At 38.4% G+C, this 21,154-nt stretch overlaps 1 protein-coding gene across 1 annotated transcript in view; it reads right to left on the reverse strand.

Annotated features, from left to right (window-relative positions):
* Positions 1-45: 45 nt before the first annotated feature.
* Positions 46-21,154, reverse strand: part of GYG1 (glycogenin 1) — a 111,883-nt gene continuing 90,774 nt past the window's right edge. Inside the window, exons 14-17 of the mRNA XM_012724766.1 lie at positions 13,361-13,487; positions 3,073-3,292; positions 1,158-1,208; positions 46-902 (exon numbers count right to left, since the gene is read on the reverse strand). Coding sequence (XP_012580220.1) covers positions 729-902; positions 1,158-1,208; positions 3,073-3,292; positions 13,361-13,487 — 572 coding nt within the window. The 3' untranslated portion in view covers positions 46-728. The remainder of the gene's footprint in view (positions 903-1,157; positions 1,209-3,072; positions 3,293-13,360; positions 13,488-21,154) is intronic.

The raw sequence follows: 21,154 nt of genomic DNA on the forward strand, positions 1-21,154 counted from the left end.
ACTTTTTTTTTCAATGGGGCAGGGAGCCTTAATTAGACAATCAGATATGGCAATAAGTCTTTATTTTTTCATACAGTGTGCCATTGCAAATAACCATCAGAAGGTATACTGCTGTTTCAGATATACAGAACTAAATAAGCATTTTATTTTTAGCATGTTGCTTTATTATACAATGAAAACTGGTGAAGAACTTTAGACACTAAAACTAGGAATTAAAATAGGTTAGCATCTTTTATTGATTGATTTATGGGGTCACTTAGCAGTGTTATTACAATCTACCTGAAAGCTGAATTACAATCACTCTAGCTGCCTCTGGACAATTTAAAATGCAAGTCTGGTCAAAGAGGCAGAAACCATGTCCTGTTCTGAAGGGAGACTAATTTGAAGCAGGCTTGGCATATTTTAAGAGTTGACATAGCCATTTCAATAGCCTGAATATTGAATTTCCCTTACCACATGTTGGCAATCAGCATCATTTAAATTTCTGAAACATCTGAGCATTAAGGCTAGGGTTAGAAAGGCAGGACGTTTCATATTAACAAAATTACTACTTCACAACTTGTGTACAGTTCACACCTTGTTGTCCTACCAAAACCCCTCATCTGATGAACTTTAGTGAAAGCCTCTAGCAATTGTAACAGACCGTTTCCAAACCAGCTCTAGATACTAAGTATCAGGAACAAGAGCCTGTAAAGTGGGTGTGTCCACAGGAAAATCTCGCAGTGTTTCTACTGAAGGTAAGTGTCAAGTTTTCTTTTGATGTTGTCAAAGGAATCTGCTCCCAGGTAATCAGCCTGGCCCTGTTCCCATCGCTCCTTCCGTTCTTCTGAGGATACAAAAGGTTGTGCCATAGCTGGGATCTCTCCAAGGGACAGATGTGACATGGCTCCTGAAATATCTCCCTAGAAAGGAGAACATAATCAGAGATTCCTTGAGACCTGAAAATCATAGCATTTAAAAGAATGCAGTATAAGGTGAGAAAAGTCAGGATGAATTATCATGCAGAGTAGTAAAAACTGAAAATATTACATGAAACAAACAAAAAAGACACAGATACAAGTCATATGATTTTTTTCCTAACAAAATGAAGATTTCTTGACTCAGTGAAGACATTGGGAGAACAAAGTAATTAGGGTTAATGTTTAAGTTCTGCATACCTTTCTACAGAAGCCACAAGAGAAAGCCAGTGTATAGACCAAGTCTGAAAGCTGCAAACAGTTTATTAGAAAGTGTAAGATGGATGGACCAGGAAACACAAGTCTAACAAATTCTTGATCTGTGTGGGCTCAGAAAGGTTGAGAACTTAAACAAAATGGTACTGCATTGGCTGAGCTTTAGATAAAACCTAACCACAGAGCCACACCACATACACAAGCTGTCACATTCTAAAAGCAAAAGAAAGCTAAATGGTTTAAGACTGCACCAAACTTATCTGCCTGTTCAAGCTTATTATCAAGGTGCATCTATTCTTGTAGCTTCTGTTAGCTTAATTTGCTTATTAGTTTTGAACTGTTTCAATTCCCATCTTCATATTTTCTTGGTTCATAATCCTCAGTCCTTGGATTGGGGAAGGAACAAGGTAAGTAAATGTGCAGGAAATGGAGAAAATCTACTCAACATTAAATTCAATTGTCATTACATATAGATAGTACTATAAAATATAAAATAATCTTTAAAAAAAACTCTGAGGTGAGAAGGTACTAGCAATGTTAGCAGAGAAAAAAGGCAATTATATAAAAGTACTGTTTTTAATAAAGTGGTAGGACAAATTTTTTTTATTACTTGTTTTTTAACATGTGTAAGTGTTTAAGCCTAAGAGTATATTATGTATTTAAATATACTGGAACTAAAAGGTATTTGAGTAGGCTGAATGGAACTGTATTACAGTTGAGACAACATAAGGAAATCCTTCGTTTATCAGGCCTGAATTAGAGTCCCAGTCTGATTTTGACTAGTCTGTTATATAACTAAGAAAAGTTATGTAAGTTCTTTAATTTACCTGTAAGAGGGCACTATTAACAACATTTATTTGGCAGAGTGGTTGTAAGGGTTAAATAGAATTGCTAAATTTTCATAATCAGATTGTATCAGGCATTATTTTCAGTTATGTACAATTATTAATTGATAGTCCATAAAAGCACTTAGAATTAAGAACATGTTTTTCCATTCTCCTTTTGATATTTTGGCATAAAAGCTAATGTGTGAAATGGTAATACCATACTAAAAGGAAGAACTATTCTTTTTATTAATTGAAGAAACTGCATTTTATCTTAAAGGTTTCAGATGTGCATGATTAAGAATTAGGGCACATACAATACTAAACGTCCATTTCTATCTTCACCATACTACTGTTCTCTTATCAAAGGATCTCTTATAACCCCATTGTCGTTTATAATGGCAGCAATGGATGAGTTAGACTTGATTATAATTATACATTCAGTTCTCTTCTTTATATCTTAATATTTAACATAAATGTTTAATTTCTCATCCCCTTCCAATTCTTTCAAGAATAAATTTCAGAAGAACCTTTAATGTCAAAAAAGATGCTAAAGTATTATGATGTTAATACGCAATCTTTCACAAGGAAATTTTTTCCAATATCCTATATAACCACAAGAGTACAAATATGGCAAATCCTAGAAGAGCATTTGTATGCTTACATTATTATAATTTATACTTTCCTAAGCAAATGGTAGAACAGCTATATTTAAATGTAGCTTCTAAAACATGAAATGGGGCATTCATTCTTTTCTAGACTACAACTTTAGGAGTAATTTTAGAATATTTTCATAGGACACTGGGTTTTGAATTTTATAGTTACAAGATATGGATGTATATTAAAACCTCAAAATAATTTTTCTTATGCTTTCAAATTTAATGAAATTCCCCACAAAACAAACTTCTGTTTTAGTTCTTTGCTAGTAGTATTTCTCCCTTTTGTAATGGACATTTTCTTTCCATTAAAGCTTTGATCTTAAAATAACCACAAACTACTCCATCTCGAATGATATGCCAACTTAAAAAGTAATACAGCTAAATAACCTAAAAGAAAAGAAAAAAAAAAAAACCTACCACATTTAAGTATGAGTAGGTGTCTTTGACAAGGCCAAACTGTTGAAGCAGAGGTAGAATGTTGGTGGTAAAGATGTCCCACCATAGGTTGAGAAACTCTGGATGAGTCATGGTGGGATCATGAGACTCACTTCTGACACTTTTTAATTTGGGATCATAAGTATAACTCCATGGCTTGACTCGTCCCAGGAAATGCACGACTTTGGCTTTTGTACCAAACCTGCCAAGTGAACCCAAGTTGAAATGGTTAGTGGATTCAAAGCACTGACAAAATGATAAACATTATTTTGTTCTGTAACTATTACTAGTGCACCTTCTATCAGCCTATAGTGGTGGTTGGAAAAAGAAACTCGCTGTAAAGCTTTTTAGACATTTTTAAATGATTCAATTTTATGTTAAGTCTACCCAAGAATGTAAAAGTAGCAGATCAGTTCAATGACTCATAAGATCAGCTCCAGCCCATTCTTGCACCCTGTGTAACTGGAGACATAATGTTCAGAGTAGTAGCAACACTGTTTGAAATATTCCCAAGGATATTGTGCTACATTATTTCAAAATAGTTCCTCATCCCTCCCCTGGAGGGAACTGGAAGAGGATTTTTCTCTTATATTTTCTGTTGAAATCGCATTGTACTTCTGGACAAACTTGTGAACTATGTTAGCTGCATGCAGACTGCAGGAACATGGGATGGAACCCCAGAGAGAAAGGTGATCAGTGGTGCCAGAAAACACAAGCCTCCTGCCCCCTCAAAAACTCACTAGCAATTGGACAACCTCATTGTTCTCCCTGACACCCTACTCAGCAGGTATAGATGAGGTCTGCTTGACAATGTATAGAAGCCTGTAAGGGCCAACTATCAAAAACCAAAACCAGGGAAAGCTTAAAAATAAACCAAAAGTGTCACCTGCTAGAAAAGTAGAAATTCTGCAAACTCATAAGTTATTGCTAAGGATACCTTATTAAAAAATAAATAAATCAAAAGCAAACCCAAAAGCAGCAAAATGGGAAGACATAAAAATACAACACATGGGTATTGTAATGCTCATAGGAATATGTCACAAGAAGATAACTTTTGGGAACCCAATCACAAAGACACAGATCTTTTCTTCCTATCAGATACAGAGCTCAAAATTGCTGTAAGAGAATTGAAATAAGTGGAAGGAAACAAAGAACCTTAATCAAAATATAAAAACTCAAAATTAATATCCCCTAAAAGAACATTAATGAACAGAAAAAAAAAAAACAGGTGCAAGGTCAATTGGATAGAGAAAATTCTCAACAAATCTAGGGAAGCAGAAGAGATTAAAGAGATGACCTTGAAGATGCACTAAGAACCCAAAGGAAGAAAAATGAATAAAAGAATAACATTTTGAGAACTGTCCAACACCATTAGAAAAGGCAACATCATAAAAATGGGTATTTCCGAATGGGAAGAGAGAGGAGGGGAAACAGAACTTAATTTGCTTAATGGCTTAAAGCAAATAATTAGATTATATGGGCTTAATTGACATTTTAGGATAATGAACTATAAAAAAGCTGTGTACACAATTTTCTCAAGTATACATGGAACATCCTCCAGGGTAGACCTCATGTTGTCACAAAACAAGTGTTAGGACATTCATGAAGACTAACACAGCAAGCATCTTCTCTGATAGCAGTGGTATAAAAGAAATAAATCAGGAAAACAAAAGCAGTGGAGATTCACATAACTGAATGACTACTGACTCAATGAAAAGATTACTATTTCATCTGTCATACTTTTTAAAAGTATATTTGTACTTTTTTCCTACATCACTGTTAATTTTTTTAAACAGTATATGATTTCTCCTCCCAGATGTGGTCACTGCAGTTCTCTTATCACCAAAGCACGTGTAGTCTAGCTCCAAAGTCCCTTGTAGTATCGCCCTCTTCATTCCCACTACTCCCCCTCTCCTACACCTCCTAGATGTTTCGCATCTTTGGTCAGATTTAAAGGTTTCTCTTTGACCCTTTTTATATTCCACATATAAGAAACCATCTGGTATTTATCTCCTTCCTTATGACTGAGTTTGTTTAGGATAATCTGAATCTTCCAGGTCCATTAGTGTTGCTGCAAAGGGCTTGTTTTTTGACCACTGGAGTAGTATTCCACTGTGTATATATACCACATCTGGATACATTCATCTGTTCTGGGGCATTTTAATTGTTTCCACACCTTGATTACTATTAATAGTGCTGCAATAAACAGGGTTGCAGGTTTCCTTTTAAATTAGATTTTGTGTGTGGATTCCTAGGAGTATAATAGCTGGGTCATATAGCAGATCCATTTTTAGTGTTCTGAGAACTTGTCACACAGCTTTCCAGAGTGACTGGACCAGTATATATTTTTTTTAATTATTTATGCATATAGAACTGGGGTACTGGCCAGAGGTGCAAGGGCAGTATTCACCAGAAACAAGTGGGAAGCAGTATAGGCAAATTGACTCGACAAAGTACACTGCTGAGAGGAGCAGCAGGTGGGTCAGGAGAGATCTGCCATGCCATGTGGGTCACCTCCTGGCTGGGGATCAAACTCGTACTGAAGCGGCTGCGGCTTCATAGTGCTGCGCTTTAACCAGCTGTGCCACCAGGAAGGGCCTCGATCAGTATTCTTTCCCACTAGAAGGGTAAGAGAGTTCCTCTTTCTCCACATCCACATTTGTTTCTGTGTTTGTTTTTAATATGGACCAGTCTCACAGATATGAAATGGTATCTCATTCTGGTTTTGATTTGCATTTTTCTAATAATAATTGATGCTGGACATTTTCTCATTTCTGCTGGCTATAAAGAAGAATTTAAAAAGTGCTTAGCAATACATGAAAACATAAGCTACCAAATAGGAGAGTGAAAGAATGCCAAGATCAACTTTGCAGTTTTGTATAAGTTGGTTATCCACAAGAATGTTCTGGGATATCATCTGGGGGTGCTCTACTGTTATGTCTAAACTAGCCACCTTATGTGGAGGTTTGGGAGTCACATTAACTATGTAACTATGCTTTAATTGTACAAACAATAGTATTTATACAGTATAACATACTAAAGGGCTTGCTCTATTAGCTTTTGTAATAAAACACATGGTATGCAAAAATAAGATGAATAGGTTTCAAATATTTTCTATCTAAAGTTTGAATTAACCTAGATAGTAATGCCGTGCAATTATTTTATGCATCAATTATGTTCCCTAAGGAAAAATTTTATTTTCTATCATTTTAACCAAATTAATTCAGTAATTCATACAAAATATATCACATAAGGTCATTTTGCTTAAAATATTTTAAATGCAAATTTCTATGTTCTTTACATAAGTGTAACCCCAGATATCTTTTTTAATGTTACTTCACACCAAAGATAATAATCATGTATCATTCAGAATTTCTCCTAGTTGAAAGTAAAGTAAGTCAATAAGAAGTGGAAATGTTGATGCCAAATGATAAAGTTCAACTGACGTCAACTCAGAGCAAGGATAAGCAGAAGAGTCACTGACTCATTGCTTGATTTATCCACCAAATGACCAGCCAGGAACAACAACAACAAAAAGTTGGGTACATATCACAATTGTCTTTAAATTACTAAGAGTCATTCATTCTGACCAAGTAATGGGGATTTGTCTCAGCTTGCATACATCTCTTAAAATAAGTGTTCTAATTTTAACCTGACAGAGTCTCAAAAGAGACGTCCAAATCACAAGACATTGCTTGAACCTAAGCCAGCAATATTACTGCTTATGTTCGCCATTAAAATAATCCCTGTGACCTGGTGTTACCAAAAGATCAGATAGGATTTTCATGACTAGTTTAGCAGTTGAGATTTGTAGCTAGCAATGTGTGGAAGAGGCTTACAGGAGCTGTTTAGGCTGCATCTAGAACAATTTAGTTCTCACAAAGCTGTGTACAATGTTCAATTAGGTACCAAATGAGAAACAGCACTGTTTATGTGATCCTTCTCAGGGAAATAAGGCAGCTCTGCCAACCATCGTCTTGACTACTTCAGTGACTCATGTTTTCTGGTTCATGGCCACGTACTCTCATACCTTCTCAGGCCCACACACAAATCCACAACTCATTCGCCATCTCTTCTGTCATCAAGAAATTCCTCCTCTTGCCTATTCAGTGTAAATTATGACCAACCCAAGTACCCAACTGTGGGCCAGTCATGCAGGGAGGAGAAGTGGACCTGGAAAGGTAGGAATCACTAAGTATGAGCAAGTCCTGTCACCAGAGAACAACTGAGTAGCAAATAGTTGTTATCAAGGATTCACCAGAGTTTCTTTTGCTTTTCATGCCTCCCAATCATGCCTGGAAATTAGATCATCATCAATATTCAAACTTGGACATTAATATCCTAGACTAGGCCCTAGTCAACTAAACCACCTACCCGGCTGATCTCTCTTCACAAAGCAGACCACAAGGGATACTTTCTCAGTCTCTCATGGCTGACTACTCATTCATTTATTTAAAGAAAAAAATATATCCATCTGCATCTGTGCCCACCCACTCTACCTTCCTTATTGCAGGGGTGCGCTGTCCTGGCTCAATGTCTACTTGTGTGACTGTATACATTCCCTTGTAACAACTGCACTCCAGCAAGTGCAAGGGCATTCAGTTTTATGCATTATTAATGCTCTCTCCCTCCTTGATCTTTCCTATCAGTATACCAACAAGATGTAACTTCTCCCATCTTAAAAACAAAACAGCCGCCATCCTCTTCAGCCTAACAGCCCCATCCACCTACCAACCCACTTCTCTGCTCCCATTTAAAGAAAATGCGTCAGACTATAGATATAAGAGCTATTTACACTCACTCTCTCCAATCCCCCATTCTCCTGAACTACACTCACTCTCTCCAATCCCCCATTCTCCTGAACTACCTCACCAGGCATCTCCCACTATTCCACCATAGTTCTCTTGCCAAAGTCAACAGTGACTTCCATATTCTAGGTCCAGGGCCAGTTCTCAGGTGTCCTCTTATCTGACCACGCAGAACATCTCTCGCAGATAGATCACTCCACTGTGAAACAGCTCCTTTGCTTGGCTTGTGCAACAGCTCACTTTTTTGGATTTCTTCCTGATTTGCTATACTTGGTTCTTTCTATTCCTCCTCATTGTTCTTCCTCAGGCATCAGTCTTCAGGACTATCATCTATTTAACCTCTTGGTTAAATCATCTTGTTTCATACTATATCACTTTCATGCTCATGGCTCCTACAGTTAAGTCTCACCGACCTCTCTACTGACTATGAGAATCATAGGTACTACCATTCCATATTTCAATAAGGATGTTTAATATGCACCTCAAATTTAATACATATAGTGCATCTCTGACCAATCCCTGTCTTCACAAACCTGCTTTTGCACACTCTTCCCCATTTCAGGAAGTTACTACTCCATTATTCAAGTTACAGTCACCTTTGAAATCATTCTCCCACATCTCACTAAATACCTGATTTTTTTTTCCAAAGAAGCCAGAAATCTTAGTTTTATGTGAAATTATATAATCTTAGAACACTGGAGGTTGATTTTTTTTCTTTTTTTAAGGATACTATGTAAGGTAGACAAGCATATCTGTGGGACAAAAAGACATCTCCATGAGACAGACCCCTTGTGTCCTTTGTACTCACTCTCAGCAGCCTCTAAAAGGGTGAGCTGATTGTGATATGGAAGATCTTCCCTTGCACATGAGGACTGAGATGGGGTTTTGGAATAAGCAGCCGTAAGACCTGAGGACACATCATCTGACATAAGAGATTAGGGCAGATGTTCACGCTGAGGAATGTTCACCTGTACTCCAACAGGCATCACAAACAACAAGAAGAAAAACAAGACATCAGGGAAGCCACCACTTGATTGTTCTGTAACACTCGAGCCATGAAGGTTGGCGCCATGAAATGTACAGGATACACACGGCACATTCACACACTGTGCTCATCTCACTAAGCTCAGCTTTCTTAGTCATCTCTGCAGCCTTCACTCTCCATTCTAAAGGCCTGCCAACTGATGACCGAGTGGAACAACCAATGCAAAAACAAATTAAGAGTGACCTGAATTACAACAGTATCAGATAAAAAGAAATGAAAACAGAAAAATTATGAGTTCAATGACATTAGTCATAGAAATATCTGGAATCAAGGGGGTGCCATGGATCATAGGGAAACAATCAAATGAATATATAAGAACAACAGAATTTAGGACATTCAAGGTTCAATATCATTTTTTGGAAAATATTTATTTTATAAAGGCCTAGTAAGTTCTTAGTGAATAAGCCATATTCCTGAAAAAGAAATAATGTGTACAAGTATTCTCAGAAAAGCTTAAGGCAATAAATGAATATATTTTAGGTTTCTACATCTAGTTTCTGAGACTAGAACAGGGCAAATCCCAGATCATCTAAACTCAAGTAAGAGGATAAGTTAAATATTTATTTGGAAGAAATTTCCTAAGTTAATCCTCAATCAATTCACAGCAGTTGGAAGAAATACCAGAGAATTCTTTATCTTTGCTTTAGATCCATAGAATATGACATAAACAGCTTTTAATCAGTGGATGGAATAGAAAACGAAAATAAAACTAAATGACTGGTTTTAAGAAGACAAAAGAAATTTTGCCTAGTACCATGGCAAGTGAAATTCTACACTATATGGAAAACTAAATCTCCAATGAGAAAACTTAAAAGGAAGCAATATTTATCTAAAAACCTGTTTTCCAAACATTATGATAGATACTTTCAGGAAAATTTTTTCATTAAGAAACTCATTTATGAACTTCTTTTCTAAAACATGTATTACATATTAAGTAGATAAAAGCATTAGATATGCAACATTCATAGCTCAAATTCATATTAAATTTGTTTTATGTTATGCCATTCTTTTGTGAAAACTTCCTAAGATAGCAAAGGGTGTACTCTTCCAAAATATCCCAACCTCTAAGATACTGGGACATTTAAATACTGCCTTGGGGACCTTGTGGCACATGGTAGTTTGGAATTGGTAGGAAATTCTCAATTACTTTTTCCATGATGCTTAAATTGCTCTAAGTCACTCATGGGTTCTCATTCTACATGCCACCAACATACAATTTTAGGGAAGGCCAATGTGCAGAGGGCCCCTTGGTCCTGGAGATTACCAGGGTCCCAAGGCTATGCTGAGCCCAAGAATAGGGGCTTCAAATTCATGCTGAGCCCTTAGAAATCCACAGGGCAATTTGTGGAGTAGCCATGGTGGCTCAGATGTTCAGTGATAGGCTATTTCAGCTTAAAAGATTTGGAACAAATTTTACATTAACTTAAAACAAGAAGGAAATATAACTACCTGCCTTTTCAATTCTTCCCAATTGCAAGAAAAATGTAAGAAAGTGTCTCTAGAGAGGGACGTCTATCAGGAACACAAAGGTATTTCCTGGCAGAGGTAACTGAAAATGAGTCTTCTGATCTGCTTTCAACATTCTTAAGTAGGCGGCAATGGAGTGAGACAAGGCAGCACTGTGAGCAGTCCTCTCACAGAAATGTGGGGTTGACAGCCTGAGGGCAAGCTATGCAGAGGCAGCTCTAACCTCAGTGAGGCCATAGGCTGCGGACATCTGGCTCATGGACGGAGTTGCTCCCAACATCCCCAGAGTGTCATCTACTGTATGGAAAACAAGATTTCCAAAATTGGCATTTGTTTGTTGAGCCAAGGAGAAGAAACCATCCTAACAATATTGGTAATTTAGATCTCAAGCTGCTTTTCTGGGAAGTTAATTTAGGGTATATAAAAACTACTGGGTTCCCAAGAGAGGAGGTCAAGTTTCTAATAAATAAGTGTATTTCTTCCCTGCTCTCAAAAACAAAACGAAACTTAACTGTTTCACCTGCTACTTGTTCTCTTCTAAAATTAAGTGCAAGCAATGACTGCAAATCAGGCTAGGACTGAAAGCTAATGCTGTGGGGTAAATGCACTAATCAGGCTTTCTGCTCCAAAAGCTTCCTGGCTGTCACCCAGGCCTTGATTGTGTTAAATGCCAAAGGCCCACAGGTGCAGGTGTGCCTGCCTGATTGTGACACTTGGAGCATGGGTGTGCACACCTGAGCCTGGGGGGGGAGGGGAGGGATAAAGCAGCCGTAACAGCTATGGGCTACAGGGAGGAAAGAGAAAGCAAGGGAGAGGGCAAGGGAGGAGATGAGAATAGAGGGAGCCCAGACTAACAGCACAGACTCTTAAGATTCCTGGGGGGCTGGTTGGCTGGCGAACCTCCTTCCTTGCATGCAGCCTCCCTGCCTGGTGCGCCTGTGTACCTGGTTCCCTGAGAGAGCATTAAAGTCTGAAAAATCCACCCAGGGTTCAGGATCTCTCTCTATCTGTTTGCAGAGCTGATAGTGAACTTGCTCTGTGCACACTGGCACTAGAAATGAGTATTTAATTTTGGTAGTTAAAGTGAAAAGCAGACAATGTTCAAATGAACTACAGAGACACAGTTGCTAGACTCTGGGCACCACAATGCATTAAATATGTGAATTTTCAATTTGGGAACTGAGATCAACAGGGAGGATGTCAGAAACCCACACCCCAATATATTCATTCCAGGACAGATGCTCAGTGCAGAGTTGAGTGCAAGAGTGGGTAGAATTGCTCATATTACTAACAATTCATTTTTCCTTTGTACTCATTGTTTTAACTGCTCAAAGTAATGAATCTAGTGATTAAACAACTGCCCTATTACAGACCTACAGTTCTAGGGAGTAGAGCTATCCTGGTTTGCAGAAACACTGTTCAAACTGGCAGGGTTAATTATGGGGCAATAAATATTGCAGAGATACAGGCCCACATGGCCAAGGAACAAGGGTTTATTTTTTACAAGGCCAAGGACTGTGAAGCAAAATTAATGCTTCTCCTATTCCATCCCCTGAAAGTAGAACCGTGTTCTACTTAAGACTTTACTAGAAACACAATTGGTATGTTTGCAGGCATTATGATTTCATTACAGAAAAGGAACAGAATGAAGAAGCTGTAATGTGTCAAGAGACCTAAGCCTAAAAACACTCAGGGAGGAGAGAACACAAGACACATTGCTTCTTTATCTGAGGGGTGTTGGCAGAAAAGAATAAAAGAAAACATTTCTGTCACAAAAAGCCAGGCTGCTTATTTCTATGGTACAAGGCTTTTGGAGAGGACTTTAGATAGTAAAATATGAATGGAGGACCCTTTTTGTGTCCGCTCACTCAGGATGCTCAGACAGGCAGACTGGAGTGCAGGCCCAATTCAGTGAGGAGCTTTGCTGCTCACAGCTGGGATCAGCCTGACAGCTTGGCTTCTGTTCAAGAGAACTGCCTCAGCACAAATGAGTCAGCTGCTAAAGAACAGGACCCAGGCCCTGACAGAGACAGGAGCACCACAACCAGGCTGTGCCAGCTGCTGAGTTAGACCATCCCAAGGATAAAGCCAAATGAGTGCATTGCCAAAACAACACTGCACCAAGCACTTTATTGTCATAACAATCCTGTGAGGTAGGTATTAACTTTCTTCCTGCTTTGTATATGAAATAAGGCAGAGTGCCTAAGTTATACAGTAGATAAGTAGTAAAGTGAGGACACTGGCCCCACCTTGCTGGCTTCAGAGATTACTATTATTGCTATACTTCTCAAACAAAGGAGACCAACAAGGTAACATTTACTGAATGCCTAAGGGGAGGGAGGCCAGGCCCTCTACTAACACTTCACAGGATTCCCTCCCTTAATGTGGACAACCTTTGGAGACTTGCCAGGGAGGTCAGTTACTAACCCGACATACACTGAATGATAAATTCAGTAGCCAGTAACCTTCCAGGAAGTGGCTAGTCCAGGGTGTAAACTGAGGTGGTCAGCTCCATAGCCCCCATTCCTAACCCCACCCCACACTGCTGCAGCCAGCATCTTGGTGAAGCCCCACACTAGTGGAGGGAGCCACTGACACCTCAGCACTGCAGCTCAGCAGCCAGTCAGAGGCAGAAGCTGGGCCTGTACCCAGTCTGTGTTCTTGACTGTGACATACAGATGATTTATCAGAGGGTCAGGCACTCCAGGAATGACAGGAACCTTTCCCAAGCTAAGGCTGCAGCTAAGCCCCTTTGGGTTACTGCAAACAAAGTGACCCAGAAAATCAAGGCTTCTCCCATCACAGACTTGTTTCTCACAAGAGAAAGACTTCCCTCAGATGACCTGTTATCACCCTCAGAATGACAATAAGGCATCCAAAGGCACCCCAAAATATTAAACTCCACCCCCTTACTCCCATCCCCAAGAACATTTAAGCCATTTGCACTTACGCTTTAAATGCTGGGAGGTAGGAGTATATAGAAATACTGCTTAGGTTATAAATAAATGGCAGGTGTTTTCTGATATCTGTTGTTGCCCAGTTGCTAAAAAATGTGTTCAGTAAACCCTGGTCCCCACCTGAAAGAAAAAAAATGAAATAGTCACAGACTTCATGGAAATTTCAGTTCTTTTTTTTTTTTTTTAGAAATATAGTACTGGACCTTTAAAAACAAATACTAATCCTATTTTAAAGATAAATGCTGTATTAAACAGTATAGGGGATGATTATTTCCCTGAGTTAATTCAACAAATATTTATTGAGCAACTAGTTTGTGCTAGACACTGTATCAGGCACTGGAAAGTGGTCAGTAAACAGATACATGGTCCCCACCTTTATGAGGATCTGGGTAGGATTGGAAGAGCAGTCAATCAATAATCACAGATAAATGAAGAACATAATTAGGGCCATATTCTTAAAAACCACTGCCCCAGGGGCAACTTTTACTCTCCCCTCCCCCTACATTCTTGTGCATTCCTGTATAGATAAGGTGTAAAGGGCCAATCGCCTTGGCCAAAAGCCAAGCTCATCATATATAGAAAACCATGTAAAAGTCAGTCAAACCAATCACTAGCTACCCCTTTGTCCTGAGGCCTGTGAAGCCAAAAAGGGACTATATAATCTGCTCTTCCCTTTTTTCTGGGCCCTTCCTGCCACTCAGGTGCCTCTGGTGTGCAGTTAGGCCCAAGCTCGAGCTTGCAGTAAAGTTTCCTTGTGTCTTTAGAGTGGTGTGGCTGGCTTTTTCTGGGTAGTGCATCCCATTCTGGCATAACAATAAACATGGCAATGGAGATAAGGGTATGAAAAAAGTACAGGGTATTCTTGAGACCATGTGGAAACGGCTACAGATCTCATCTGATGGTTCAAGATAGATTCTATGAGAAAATTTAATCCAAGACCTAAGGGGAATATTTGACAATGCAGGTAGAGAGAAGGTTCCATATACTGTTCAGGCAGAACAAATAGAACACTTCACAGGCCTGGTGTGGGCAGGAACAGGGCCCTGGGGAAAGAAGACTAGAAGGTGGCAGATGTAGTGGAGAATAGGGGGCATGGATCACAGTGGGCTCAGGTTTCAGATTTTATCCCCAGTTAAATATATGAGACTTTATGTTAAAGAGCAGTGGCACAGAAAATATACAAAAAAGCAAATGAGGACAAACAGGGATACTGAAGTTATTTTCTGGGTCTCCCAACTGTTAGCTTACTAACAGAAGGCCTCATCACCCAGCGGTGCACTCTCCTGTCCCACAACTACGTCTATGGATAGGTCTGGGCCAGTCATCACTGAACCAACATGTGCCACAATGTACAGTAGTGCTCAGCCCTTAGGGTTTCTGGACATAATGTCTTCCTCAGAAAGTGAGGATGATGCCATTCATTCAAAAGAAATAAAAACAAACAAAAAATCAAAATAGCTGAGAATCTGACCTAAATCATAAACACATGAATAACCAAATAGGGCACTGTCTCCTCAAAACAGTCTTCCATGTAACCCATGAGCTTTCTGTTTAAGATTCATGAAATTTCAGAGAATATGGTTCAAAGCAAGGTCATCTTTGTGCTTCTGTGTACATGGGATGGCAGACAAAGGAATTCTGCCCTTTCTCTGTGCAAGGCTGACATACTTTACTTTTCTCTTCATTCTGCTTTGCCCCGAGACTCAGTTTCTTTTTTAAACATATAGTAGGTCTAACTGGCTGTCATTACTGTTCCGTTTCTCTTGGTTTTGTTGGAAACTGAAACTATGGAAATGTAGTCACTATTTGGAGTTCAACAGGGCATTAGGTTTAAAGTGGAAATGTACCTTAGCCATCCTCTGCATATCCTTTTTTTCCCCAAATATACTCAAACAACTCTAAGAATCAAAGGTATTCAATGAACATTCATGGAAAACTACTCTGAACAAGGAGGCTCTGACAGGCCCCCATTCCTCAAGAGACAAACAGCCCAACAGAAAATTGGGTTTTACCCTTGTAAGTTCCAAAGGACAATTAAAACAGCATTAGGATATGCTTTACTTGTTAAATGAACAAAAGAATTTATCTATATAGACAAATTAATGTATCTCGAGACACAAATATTAAAGCTAAACACCATACCGTGATCAGTTACTTATAGTCTATAAAGATAAGCCAAACATGGACAGACACTGGGAGTTGATGTGTAGAAGCCTGGTCTTGCTTGACTTCATTTTACACAAAATCACCACAGTGAAAGTTGAGGAAATGTTCATAGTGCTTTTATTCATCAGAGTGGAAAACTGGAAACAGCCCAAAGGTTCTTCATCAAGAGTATGAATATGGCCCCTCCGTACAATGAAGTACTACTTGGTACAAAAGGGAGTATTAATACCGCAGAATATGGATGGATCACAGAAGAATTACACTAAGTAATTTTTAATTTTTTTATATATATATGTATTTTATTTTTTTACATCACCCTTCATTTTGTGCATTTTTCCACCTCATTTGTAATCCCATATCAATTCTTAAAAAAAAAAGTCCATTGGTTACAAATGATGGTACCAAATTTGAATACCACTGTTCACATGATAAAAATCAGAGGAACAGAGAACAGTCATGTTTGTCAGGGAATTGGAGAAGGAGGTGCCCATAGCTACAAAAGTTTAGCACAAGGGAACCTCTGATAGAACTAATCCGTATGCTGGATGTGGTGGTGATTCCAATCTCTATGCTTAATCAAACTGCATAAAACCACATACATAACACGCACACCTATGAATACATGTAAAATTGGTAAAATCTAAATAAGGCTGGTGAACTGTATCAATGTCAATTTCCTGGTGGTAGAATTATAGTTAGGCCAGATATTACCACTGAGGGAAACTTGGTATTGCCTATGTAGGATCTCTTTATTTTTTCTTACAACTACATGTAGGTCTAGGTTTCTCCAAATAACTATTTTACAAGTCTGAGAATTCATGTGGTTAAAGTGCAAAACAGAATATAGAACTGTGGGTCATTAGATTCTAAATTCCACAGAGACAGGGATTATGGCTCTTTATTTACCACTGTAATTTTAGCATATTTACCACTATAAATTTAGCATGTTTCTGCTATAATTTAGCTTTATATATGTAAATTGTGTATGAATGAATACATGAAGCTTGAAGACTTTACAACATCAGAAAAGTTGAAACAACTTAAATATTTTACCAGAAAGAAGTGGTTATTATCACTGTGATACTAAGGGGATTATTATTCATTCATTAAACTAACAACTATAAACTATAAAAAAAGAAAAAGAAACTATCTGCCCACTATGTAACATAAAGATATAAAGTAACAAACATTGTGATGTAACTAAAAACATCCACACTGTAAGAAAATAAATAAAACAATAGTAATAGGGAACATGTTCTCTCCCCTTGATATCTCTTAATATTGTTATTTTTATAACTTAAAGTATTAACACAATTGGTGCTAAGAGGCCTGTGCTTATATCTTTTCTTTCTAAACAGTCTCCATTTTTATGTGGTTATTAATTTTACTATGAAATATGCCGTCAAATATATTCATGCCGATTATAAATCATCTTAACAATATCCATATTGTTAACTCCACCTCCAGTTTAAGAAAATGAACACGACCAATACTGTTTTAGTCTGTTTGGGATCCCCCATCCAATCCCACTGTCCTTTCCCTGAGAAATAACACTAATCATGAATTTTACTCCCAGACAAGAAAATGTATTTCACTTGTTTTTGAACTTTTTGTAAAGTGGGCATCATATATTTTTTCTATTTTTCTATTTATATTTTTTCTAATTTCCCATATATATTTTTTCTATTACTTGCTTTAATGCCATATTACAAGATCATTTTTAAATTACATAAAATTACTGATAAATGTAATGCAACAAAAAGAAAATCTACTTCTATAAAGAGTAGGAAAAAAGTAACTGTAAAGTGGAACTTCCTAGTTCAACAGGGCAAATCTGGGAAACAGGAGTCGGTGCTAGAGAACCCTTCAAACTCCTAGACAGCTGCCTCTAGCCACAAAAAGCCAGTCTTATATCCTTTGATGTATCCTACAAACCTCACACGTGCTATAGCAGAGCTGAGGTGCACAGGTAGAACAGGAAATGATTGAGAGGCAGGGAAGCAGAATGAGTCAGCAGTGACAATTCAAATGACAAACCCTTAACCATTCAAGGACCTTGCATCTGGAAAGAGAACAGACCATGAACCTTCCATGTCTACTTTTTTAATCAAAAATTGTGAATTAGGGCTTCCCTGGTGGTACAGGGGTTAAAGTCTCAGTGTTATCAAACTAATGCCTGTCACTGCAGCATGAATTCAATCCCTGGCCAGGAAGCTTCCCACATGGTGCAGCAGACCTCTCCAGTCTCAGCTGCTGCTCCTCTCAGCAGTGTATTTCAGTAGATCTGCCTGTTCTGCTCTATTCCCCTCCCCACCATACATCTGGCCTCCACTCTAGCTCTTGCATGCATAAATTAAAAAAAAAAAAAAAAGAATTGTGGATTTTAAAATAGAATTAAATGCCACCTAAATATCTGTGGCTTCTTGAGTAATTTTTAAAAATAGCATACTCAACCACCTTTTTCTAAATGCACAATTTACAAGTCAAGGTTAAGCAAAAGTTTTCACTTCATTGGGAAGACATGAGTGGCATGAACAATATCCTCTTTAGAAGTCCTTAAATTACAGCACAATTCAAAGCAAACTTAAGCATTCTGTTATAAAAAGTACAAGGATACTGTGACAACAATTTTCATTACAAACCCCCAAGTTTTCACCTAGTATATATATTCTTGTCTGACTTCTGGAGGCAATTTTATATATTCTGACAGGTTAAAACATTTTGATCACAATCATGTCAGAACTGACAAACATGACTAAGGCACTGCTGGCAGCGGGGAGCCAGGAGGCCAGGGTGTGGTGACACAGGTGAGATAAGAAGAATGAATGGAACAAGGTACATTTGGCACCTGTTTTGCAAACAAAGGCAAATATCAGATTCTGTATCACCCTTCTCCCAGGCTGCCCAAATGCTAGCAATAACCTTATACCCACAGGATATTTTTCAGGTCTTTCACCAGGGTCATGAACCTGATATAGGATAAATGGAAGTGATCAGGTTTTTTCCACCCTCTTGCCATTGGCATCAATGATCCACATGTGAGGGCTTACACATGTCTTATGGCGGCACCTGGAATGTGGTGTGGATGTGTGTGTCTGGTCACCCTTGCACCAGGAGACAAGCATGAAGGTAAGGCAGCACTGATTGGGATGGCAGAGGACCTGGTAGCTGAGTGTAGGAGAGACCAGCGAAGTGACTACAAGGGAATGCCAGAGTCCAGAAACAGAGAAGATAAGCTGGGGACTGGTAGTGTTCCTAGCCCCCAGCCCCAATGCCTGCCCTTCACCTGGTTGCCTTACTATGAATGTGTAGAAAGATTATTAAAAGCCTGAATAGCCCACTGACAGCTCTGGGACTCTCCATTACCCATCTTCCCAGATCCACAGAAACCTGATGGGCCTCCCTGTTGGTGCAAGGGGTTAAAGTGCAGCACTATGAAGCTATCTGCAGCTACTACAAGGCAAGTTTGATCCCTGGACAGGGAGGTGACCCACATGGCACAACAGACCTCTCCTGTCTCACCTACTGCTCCCCTCAGCAGTGTATTTCAGTCCATCTGACTGTTCTACTCCCCACTGTCTCTGGTGAATCCTCTCACTCCCTCTGCCCCCAACACCTATGGCCTGTACCCCAGTTCTTGTATGCATAAATACATTTATTTTTAAAAGGGAGAGAACCTGTTCATGCCATCCTGGCGCTAAACCTGGTAACCATAAATAACAAAGTATTTCTCAGGAACTGGGCCTATTTATAAGACAGAAGTGGAATTGTGGGCGCTTTTAAATTTGTGTACTTATTTGAGGCTTGTGTAGTTGGTGTGCTCATTAATTTTTTTGGCCTCAGAATGCACTAGGAGGGAGAGCTAGATGGGAAGTCATTCCTGGCTTGAACATGAATTCTAGTCGCTAAGCAACAGGAATGTTCCCCCATAAAACATACTAGTGAAGTCCTGTGAAGGTTCTAACAATGTTCAGCCTCACCCCAGACCTACAGAGTCAGAATCCACAATTTAATTCCAGGTGATTTGTCTGCACATTAAAATTTGCAAAGCACTGGTTTAGAGCCTTTTAAAGAGTGATTCCAATTTTTTTATATAGTTTATTTTTATATCATTTTGTACATTTTTCCATCTCAGTCATAATTCCCTCGGGCTTCCCAACCAAATCACCCATGTGCCATCACCATAGTCCAGTGCATTTCCCTCCCCCCACTGTTTTTGATCCCATTCCCCATTCCACTCCCATAAAATGTCTCTGGTATATAGTTGTTCATTATTATTATTTTCTTGCCTGGTCTGTTATACTCCTGCTATGAGTGAAGCCATCCGGTATTTTGCCCCTTCTTTCTGGCTTATTTCACTAAGCACGATCTTTTCCAGCTCCATCCATGCTGCTGCAAATGGCATGTTTATTTATTTATTTATTTTATTTATTTTGGTTGTTGAGTAATATTCTATTGTGTATATGTACCACATATTTTTAATCCAATCATCCATTTTTGGGCATTTGGGCTGTTTCCATGTCTTTCCAATTATAAATAAAGCAGCAATAAGCATGGAGGTGCAGGTATCTTTTTGAATCAATGTTTTTGTGTCTTTGGGGTAGATACCTAGGAGTGGGATTGCTGGATCCAATGGAAGCTCCATTTTTAGCAGTGATTCCATTTTTTTTAATGCAAAACTTTATTTCTATAGGTAGTGTTTTAAGTTATATAAATTAGGTAAAGGCATTATAGATAGGATAATTATCTAAAATAGGTTCCAGTTTTCAAGTGGTTCAAGCAGATATCAAGCAAATAATATAAAGTAAAACATACTTAATACTATCATGGAGATATAAGAAAGTGCTGAAATGAAAATGAGATAGTTCAAGAATGCCTTTCTACAATATACCTGAGGTATCATCATTTCTGCCTACAGTAAACCTGCCAAGAATTACTGAATTATAATTTACAAATGGCCCAGCTCTTGGGGGTATTTCTGGGGTTTAACTAAGGATCAGACTAACCCCAAGTGACTCAGAAACCCAGAAGCTCTGAGTCCAGCCTCAACATTACTATATTTCACTGGCCTCAACTCATTTAAACCAAGAACAAATAATGTGTCTTACTTACCCTTTCATGTTAAAGCTTTTGTTTTTTATCTTATTTTAAAGAAAAGAGAATTCTTAATAACTGATTAAGTAACTATATAATCCCAAAGAAACATCTGATGCCAATTCTATACACAGAGCAATTGAGTTTCCCTACATGTGCGGTTCATGACAGAAGCCTTTTAAGCAAATGAACATTTCTTCTTGGCTTAAGTTTCACTTTCTTGATCTGTAACAAGTTCTCCTAGTCTAGATTCTCTTAGCACTCTGAACTTTTTGGACACTTAGTAACTGTGAACTACGTAACTGTTATAAGGATTCACAGAATCTAAGCTCTTATAGAGGCAAGAATAAAATCTGTGTAACCTACCAGTCTATTCTTATCCTAAAACTTTGTTTTGTACAGATTAGGAGTTAAATTTCTGAAATAAGTAGAATATAGAAATGTAGGGGAGAATTGCAATTCTAAGAATACTTCCTGATCCATAAAACAGTGCAAAACTGTCAACTGTGCAGATTTTAAAAGACAAG

Source organism: Condylura cristata, unplaced genomic scaffold, assembly GCF_000260355.1.
Source record: "Condylura cristata isolate star-nosed mole 26May11 unplaced genomic scaffold, ConCri1.0 scaffold00014, whole genome shotgun sequence".
In the NCBI taxonomy this organism is placed as follows: Eukaryota; Metazoa; Chordata; class Mammalia; order Eulipotyphla; family Talpidae; genus Condylura; species Condylura cristata.